This window comes from Nicotiana tabacum, chromosome 21 (assembly GCF_000715075.1).
Source record: "Nicotiana tabacum cultivar K326 chromosome 21, ASM71507v2, whole genome shotgun sequence".
NCBI lineage: Eukaryota > Viridiplantae > Streptophyta > Magnoliopsida > Solanales > Solanaceae > Nicotiana > Nicotiana tabacum.
Window position 1 is genome coordinate 68,421,161 of NC_134100.1, and position 9,315 is coordinate 68,430,475.

Genomic DNA, 9,315 nt, shown 5'->3' on the forward strand with positions numbered 1-9,315 from the left:
ACTTTTAGAATGCACACATCACAGTTAAGGACACCATGTCCTTAACTTTTACAATATACACATCAAAGTTAAGGACACCATGTCCTTAACTTTTACAATGCACACATCAAAGTTAAGGACACCATGTCCTTAACATTTTTACTGCACACATCAAAGTTAAGGACACCATGTTCTTAACATTTTTACTGCACACATCAAAGTTAAGGACAGCATGTCCTTAACATTTTCACTGCACACTAGTAAAGGACACTATGTCCTTAACTTTTTCACTGCACACATCAAAGTTAAGGATACCATGTCCTTAACTTTTTCACTACACACATCAAAGTTAAGGACACCATCTCGTTAACTTTTTCACTGCACACATCAAAGTTAAGGACACAATGTCCTTAACTTTTTCACTGTACACATCAAAGTTAAGGACACCATGTCCTTAACTTTTACAATGCACACATCAAAGTTAAGGACACCATGTCCTTAACTTTTTCATTGCACACATCCAAGCTAAGGACACCATGTCCTTAGCTTTTTCACTGCACACATCAAAGTTAAGGACACCATGTCCTTAACTTTTTCATTGCATACATCCAAGTTAAGGACACCATGTCCTTAGCTTTTTCACTACACACATCAAAGTTAAGGATACCATGTCCTTAACATTTTCATTGTACACATCTAAGTTAAGGACACCATGTCCTAAAGTTTATAAAACAGACTAATAAACTCTTTTTGATTATTTACCTGTTGTTGTCGTCTATCTTTATGTTAGTGTATGTTCCCGGATTTTTACTTTTCATCATATACAAGTATGAAGACAATAATTCATAATTCTCTTCAGGAGTTCCTCTTATTAAATCTGAAGCACGATGAATAGCACGCCACGCCTTGTGATAACCAATGTCTAGTCCATGCAATTTTTGTATTTCTACCATGACAAAGGTTGGTGTAACTTCAAACCTTGGGTCGAAGATTGTCGATAATGTAACCACTAATCAACTTTGAAGTTGCATGCCTTTGATTAGCTTTCATAGTGTTAACTGAGCAGTCATGATTTTTCTCAATCTTTACTATCTTGAATAGTATTGAATCTTTAATTCTGAAAGCACGCACACACCACCCACACCTATCATCATTGCATTTCAATGAATATCTTGTTGAGCTTGATCTAACAATCTTGAATTCAAAATGTCCTTTAATTGCTATATTGGAAAAATAGTTAATTATACTCTTTTTTTGTCAAATATTGATCCCACTTTTATTTCATCCAACGAAGCATTTTCTCTTAATATCGTAGTTGGGGATTCTTTTTGTTTTGAATTTGAGCTTTGTCTAGTTAGTTGAGTAAAGGTTTTTTTAGCAACTTTTTCTATTACCGTTGCACTTTCTAAGACTTGAATACTCAAAGCTTGTTCGTTGTCAATCTCTATAATGCTTTGTCCTTCTACTTGAATAGAACCAAATGTTTGAAGAACCTCTTCAGTTATTGGTTGAGCTTCAACCACATCTATTTCCATTATCTGTTGGAATTTGTCTTGATTGTTTTGTTGAGTTTCTGTATTGACATGTTCAAAGGTGCTTGTAGAATCAAAAACTCTTTCCGAAATATCAATAATAAAACGACAGCCCTTGAAGAGTGAATGACTTATTAGTAACTCTATACATGTGTGAAGATCTAAATCTTTGGATACAAGCATTCCCTTGCTTGTTCCCAGATTGATATCAAACCATATCATTGCTTCAAACTTGTTTCTATCCAATTCAATAACTTCAAAGACCTGGTTAATGAAATCTTCAAATCGAATTTCCTCAGGTACTAGAACAAGCTTTGTTTGATGATCAAGATACTTATTGTCTGCAATCCATCTACCATTAAAAGAAACTATAATATATATTGTATCCATCCTGCAAGTCAAGAAAATGGAAAATTCAGGACATATTTATACAACAATCGTGAAGTTAAGGACAAGATGTGCTAAACTTTATCAATACAAGTTGTAAAACACAGGACACTATGTCCTTAATATTTAGAACAACAATCATGAAGTTAAGGATATCATGTCCTAAACTTTATCAATACAAGTTGCAAATACAGGACACTATGTCCTTAATATTTAGAACAACAGTCATGAAGTTAAGGATATCATGTCCTAAACTTTATCAATACAAGTTGCAAATACAGGACACTATGTCCTTAATATTTACACAGTAGTCATGAAGTTAAGGACATCATGTCCTAAACTTTATTAGTATAGGTTGCAAAAACAGGACACTATGTCCTTAATTTTTACACAGTAGTCATGAAGTTAAGGACATCATGTCCTAAACTTTATTAGTATAGGTTGCAAAAACAGGACACTATGTCCTTAATTTTTACACAGTAGTCATGAAGTTAAGGACATCATGTCCTAAACTTTATCAGTACAAGTTGCAAAAACAGGACACTATGTCCTTAACTTTGATGTGTGCAGTCAAAATGTTAAGGACATGATGTCCTTAACTTGGATGTGTGCATTGTAAAAGTTAATGACATGATGTTCTTAACTTTGATGTGTGTATTGTAAAAGTTAAGGACAAGCTGTCCTTAACTTTGATGTGTGCATTGTAAAAGTTAAGGACAAGCTGTCCTTAACTTTGATGTGTGCAGTAAAAAAGTTAAGGACATTGTGTCCTTTCAGTGAAAATGTTAAGGACATGGCATCCTTAATATTTAGAACAACAGTCATGAAGTTAAGGACATCATGTCCTTAACTTTATTAATACAATTTGCAAATACAGGACACTATGTCCTTAATATTTAGAACAACAGTCATGAAGTTAAGGACATCGTGTCCTTAACTTTATTAATACAAGTTGCAAAACACAGGACACTTTATCCTTAATATTTTTTTAAAACAATAGTCATGTTAAGGACACCAAATCCTTAACATTATGTCCTCAATATTTACAGAACAATCACAGAGTTAAGGATGCGATGTCCTTAACGTTATCAATACAGAAAAGAAAAAAAATTAAATTCCTAGCATCTTATTCTTCAGTAACGAAATAAAAATCCACACAAACACACAAAAGCATATAGAGATATCTGAAACTTTAGAACTTACTGTAATTTTATGATGAATTTTGGACGAGAAAGTTGAATTCTGAACTTAGACAAAAAGTTTGAAATCGGAAGAGAAGCTTCTGCAATTTTGGACGATCACAACAATTCTCTGCACGTAAGTTTGCACGTAAGTTTGAACTGCTGCTGATCGTGAATAAGGAGCGTATGTATCAGCGAAATCCTATATAGCAGAAGGGTATTTTCGTCCGGACAGATAAAAGTTTATTAAAGTAATGACTAAACACTAAATACATTTAAAACAATAACTTAAAAGTAAATACATGTGTTATTACTGGCTATACGTGCACATCGCCCGAATTGGACAGTGTCGTGGTTGTCCATGTATTTGGCCTTTTTTCAATCATCCAATTGGCCACCAAGTTGAAGCTGCCTTTTGTATTAGTAACGTTCACCCACCGACAAAGGCATATGAAGGACATACTGACTGTCAAGGACAAAAAAGAAAAGAGAAACATACATAAATGATAAAAAAAAGAAAAGAAAAAAAAAAGGAAGTGGGTATGGAAGAAGTCGTAAACGCTTATGTGGGTCTTGTATTCCTCAAATTCCACAAAACTGGCAATACCTTCTTCTTCTACTTCACCCCTACTGCTCATTCTCAGTTAATAGTACATAAATCTCAGAAACAATTCAAGGATCCATAAAAAAATTTGTTAGTCACTTCTCTTCTGACATCTTGTTTTGTAAGAGAAAAGCTGTACTAATTGGGTTGAGTTGAGAGTCTAAATGGATATTGCTAATTGAATTAGCTCTATTGAATTGGTTAAGCAAATGAAGAGTACAATGAATTGGAAAAGCAAAAGAGCAGAATCAGCTTTAAAAGTTGTTGCTTCTCGAAATTTGACTATCTTTCTGTGTATTGGCTTCTTCTGTGCTGGAATGCTCTTAACCGACAGGTTCTTTCTTTCATCTTTATATATGCATTTTCATTTCTGCTTTTGATTGGATTATGATCGTTTTGAAGTTTATTAAAGTATTTGTCTTCCTATCTCAATCTTGCTGTTTATGAAAGGTTTAAATTTATATTATTTTTAAATATAGAAAGGTGTCATTAATTTTTTGGACAAATTAGAAATGAAAGTGTTAGAAACAAAGGAAGTTTTTTGGTGTCAGTGTTTGTTATAGTTTGCTGATATGAATTATAATGGGGCTTTAGACTTTGTCTATACAATTTAGGAAATTATAGGTTCCATTTGGGCTATTGGTTTTAAGTATTGAGATGACTACTGTAGCAATGTTTGTAATGATTTAATCTTAAAGTAACTTTGTGAAACAGTAAAATGCAAGTCAGTTGTTACGTTTATGCTTTTGTCCTTTGCATGAGGTTGTAGTTTCCTACTTGCACATGAACCGACAAAGGAGCCGATTGTGTGGTATTGAGAAAGTCCAAAAACAAAATCTGTTCTATTGTACATCCATTGTCAATTTCTTCACCGTTCACTGAAGCCGATTGTGTGGTATTGAGACTGTGATTAGAACCTGAAATTGCTAAAATCCGATTTCCTCCCATTGCTTGCAAAACTTTTCTTGTTGCTGTTGGTCTCATCGCTGGTGCATTAGAAGTTAAGCTTATTTCTTAATGGACATTTTCTCTTCCGTGGTCTGATTAGTTGGAGGTGAATGCTTTTCAAGTTTAAGAAAATTTACTGACATGGGTGTTTTAAAACACCACAGCTGTCACTGTCGTTAGCCTAGGTTTTTGCCTCATAACAGACTTGTTATTCCTTGATTTGAATAATGTGGTGTTGAAGTTAGAATGTTTGTTCCAGCTGTGCACTTCTCCGTTGCAACTCTATCCAATTTATTCTTTATGCCATGAGCATATGTGCGTTCACTGTTAATTGCATTAATATGGTTGTAGAATGTGGAGCATATGTGCGTTCACTGTTAATTGCATTAATATGGTTGTAGAATGTGGACAGTGCCTGAAGCTAAAAGCATATCAAGGACAACACAGGTTGATGATCAAAAGGTAGGGTTAGTGCTACAACTGTGAATTTTATGCAAGAAAAGTGGACAGCAATGTAATCTTAAGTAATCTGATATTCAAGCTTGTCGGGAATTAATGACTTTGGTCTTGTTGTTTTTAGCCGAAGGATGTAAAAAGTGAATCCAAGGATATTCTTGGGGAAGTTTCAAGGAAGGATCATGCTATACAGTTAGTTTCTTATGCTTGTTATTCGTAAATTTTACGAGGATCATGTTTTTCGATATAAGTATTGAAAAAGTAAGTGTTGCTTATCACTTTTTTATTTAACAAAATGCAGAACCCTGGATAAAACAATCTCAAATCTGGAGATGGAATTAGCTGCAGCGAGGGCATTGCAGGATTCTATAATGAGTGGTTCTCCAATAACTCAAGATCTGAACATCCCTGAATTAACCAAGAAGAGAAAATATCTAATGGTCATAGGGATAAACACTGCCTTTAGTAGCCGAAAAAGAAGAGACTCAGTTCGTGCTACCTGGATGCCACAAGGTTCTTGACACTTCATTAACAATGTGTCCTGACTTATTTGTGCACATATATTACAACAAGGTGCCTACTGAAAATCTCGTTATTGACTTGTGGTAAAGCAGGTGATAAGCTAAAGAAGCTTGAGGAGGAAAAGGGCATTGTGATTCGGTTTGTAATAGGACACAGGTATGTGACTCAATTAGGTCTGATGTCCTTCAGATATAGTTACCAAGCTTCATGTTGTAGCTGGTAATAATTTGCTGGTATTGGCCAATAATTTTCGTTTTTTCATTCTTCTATTTGTTTCTGTGTTTGGGAGAGGCCACTCCGTGAAAATATTACTTTGATTTTACTACAGAGGGTTCTTTAAGGAATGTGTTGATGATTAAAAAATGTGTTTCATAATTTCTTGTATTGTTCAGAACTCTATAATTATCAAAGATGTTAGGTGGATTATTTATATGTTTCCTACCTATTTTAGGTGTTTGGTTTTTTATATTATTACTCATTTAATCAGCATTTGACCAGTGCAACATCAGGTGGTATTCTTGATAGAGCAATTGAAGCAGAAGAGAAGATGCATGGAGATTTCTTGAGGCTGGTAATGTCAATGCTTTCTTGTCGACTCGTGCCCCTCTTCAAAACAGTGAGAAGGGGAGACAGTTAGTTGTTCCTCAAAAGCTGACATGTCAATTGAATTTCATTAGGAACATGTTGAGGGATACCTTGAACTATCAGCCAAGACAAAGAGCTATTTTACTACTGCTATTGCTCTCTGGGATGCAGATTTCTATGTCAAAGTTGATGACGATGTGCATGTAAATATAGGTAAATGCAGCCTTTATGGATTCTAAATACCATGCTTCTATTGCTACAAGTGAACTGTCTTTGCTTGCACAATTAATCTGCATATATTCAAACTTCAGGAGCGCTGGCGGCAACTCTAGCTAGACATCGCTCAACACCCAGGGTATATATTGGTTGCATGAAATCTGGTCCTGTCCTTGCGCAGAAGTAAGCAGAGTGTTTACTAGAAGTTGTCTGTAAATGCACGCTGAGGAAATTTCCCATAATTATTCCAATTTTTGTCGTCCTTTACTTATAGGGGAGTGAGATATCATGAACCTGAGCATTGGAAATTTGGTGAGGACGGGAACAGGTATTTCCGACATGCAACAGGCCAGCTGTATGCCATCTCAAAAGATTTGGCCACCTATATATCTATAAACCGGTAAGCATTTATTGTTTTCTTATGAACTTGAATTGTTTATTGTTAATCAAATATCATTTTCTTATCTTCAAATAAATTACCTAGGCATATTCTACATAAGTATGCTAACGAGGATGTAACATTGGGATCATGGTTCATTGGATTGGATGTGGAACATATAGATGACCGTAAATTGTGTTGTGGAACTCCACCTGGTAACAACTTCCAACTCCCTATTTCTCAGATGCAGTCAGCCCTAAGATTCACGAAAGTTATGACTTCTTAATCTACATCGACCATTGATGATTGTCAATTTCAGTGTCATCTGCTTCTATCTGTTATTTATCCAATAAGAAAGGGAGAGTCAGTTGATGATTATTCTATGTTCAAAAGGGGTTTTATCATCAGCCTTAAAGTCAATGTTTGATTTATGAGTCAGATATTCTTCAATAACAGAGACAAGAGTGGGTTGCTCTAGTGGTGAGCACCCTCCACTTCCAACCAAGAGGTTGTGAGTTCGAGTCACCCCAAGAGCAAGGTGGGGAGTTGTTGGAGGGAGGGAGCTGAGTGTCTATCGGAAACAGCCTCTCTACTCCAGGGTAAGGGTAAGGTCTGCGTACACACTACTCTCCCCAGACCCCACTAGTGGGATTATACTGAGTTGTTGTTGTTGTTGTATATTCTTCAATAACACTATTGTCCTTCATGATTTTGTGTAAACAAAAAGGCTTTCTTATATTAGAGTTCCATGCCTCTTTTCTTTTTTTTCCGCTTGATATGGAAGTGGAATTATATTGAATGTTGACATTGGGATTATGTCTGAACATGGTTGCGTGCACTTGCTGCTAAGAAATGACTGAAACTGTATACAAAAGTCTTCCAAATATGTTGCTTTATTACATATGTTTGTAGAAATCACATTTACTGATTTAGCTTTGCTTTTTTCAATAAGCATATCTGGCGGATTCTTGAGTTGCTTCTCTGAGTATATCTCTGACCTCAGTTCTGTTCATAAATCTCCTAATCACCCTATTTGGTCCAAGTTGTGGAGTTGTTTACTCTTGTTTGATTATCTATATTTTAACAGATTGTGAGTTGAAAGCTCAAGCAGGCAACATCTGTGTTGCTTCCTTTGATTGGAGCTGCAGTGGTATTTGCAAGTCTGTAGAGAGGATTAAGGAGGTTCATAGCCGTTGTGGGGAAGGCGAGAATGCTTTGTGGAGCGCCATCTTCTGATATTTCTACATTTCTCCAATATCTGGAGCCTGCAAGTAGATTATAGGGACTCTTTAAAATCTATATCTCCAAGAAGTAAGTATAAATCAGCTTGTAAAATATGAACTGTACATCCATCAACATGTAAAGTCAAGTGTAAACAACCATTCTTTTTAGATCTTAGGAAACTAATAAATGTATTCAACTATATATCAACGAGCCTTTGCTGTTTTCATATATTGTAGTAAAACTTCCTCGGATGACTTTCTAGTTCTTATTTGCAGTGGACATGATTATGGCACTTCATCTTTGCCCCTGTTATAAATTTTCCTTTAATCACAGTTTTTGTAAAATGATATCTTGGTTTGAAACTAAGCTCCCGTTTGGCCATAAATTTTTGGTAACTTTTTTTCAATTTTTTTAAAAACATTGTTCGTTCATGAAATGCACAAGGTAGGGGTAAGGTTTGCGTATACACTATCCTCCCCAGACCCCACAATGTGGGATAATACTGGGTATGTTGTTGTTCGTTCATGAAATATGATTAGTTTTTGAAAAAATTTCAAGTTCCAAAAAACTGGCTTAGGGCAATTTTTGGATGAAATTTTTTCTTTCATTCACAAAAATTTAACTTTTTTTTTAATAAAATGCATGTCCAAACACAACTTCAACTTGTAAAAATTATTTTTCAACACAACTTTAATTTTTTTTTTTCAAGTTTCAACCAAATTTATGTCCAAATATAAATATATTTTGGCCTATCAATTGCTTCGTTATTTCATTTCATCCTCATCCATGAGATTGAAGTTGTCACAAAATATCTCTGAAATATATGAACCTGCAGTGGTTGGGAGACCTTTCTTACATTATCTGATTCTCTATGCTATCGGTCTTGCCAAGAATATGGCCTACACTAAGGACCGTTTAGTCATAGATTTTGCCAAAATAAACTTGGGTTTTATTTGGCAAACACATGTTTGGCCATAGATTTTGCCTATATTTTGGTTAAATTCCAAAATCCCAAATCTCAAATCCCAAAACCAGCTCAATAGCTGGTTTTTTGCCAAAATATCACTATTATATTTTTTAAAAATTGCCCCAAACTTTTATATTTTATAAAAGAGCCCACCATTTATTATTTTATAACGATGTTGCTTCGTCTTCTCGGTCATCTGATAGTGTATCATGTAGTTCATTATAAAAATGATAATTTTGTATCAAATTTATTTATGTTCAGGACTATGGTTTGCTATAATATAATGAATGTTATTGATAATGGTACTGTTGGGTATTTGTGATAATTTTTAGAAC

The 9,315-nt window shown here is 34.8% G+C and overlaps 1 protein-coding gene across 1 annotated transcript; it reads left to right on the plus strand.

Annotated features, from left to right (window-relative positions):
* Window positions 1-3,611: 3,611 nt before the first annotated feature.
* On the plus strand, window positions 3,612-8,305 carry LOC107828004 (putative beta-1,3-galactosyltransferase 4). Its single transcript, XM_016655254.2, has 11 exons — window positions 3,612-4,017; window positions 5,033-5,093; window positions 5,212-5,279; window positions 5,389-5,600; window positions 5,702-5,765; window positions 6,108-6,180; window positions 6,287-6,407; window positions 6,506-6,593; window positions 6,685-6,810; window positions 6,895-7,004; window positions 7,877-8,305. Exons 1-11 carry the CDS (start codon window positions 3,893-3,895, stop codon window positions 8,023-8,025), a joined length of 1,197 nt encoding a protein of 398 aa, XP_016510740.1. The 5' UTR covers window positions 3,612-3,892; the 3' UTR covers window positions 8,026-8,305.
* The last annotated feature ends 1,010 nt before the right edge of the window (window positions 8,306-9,315 follow it).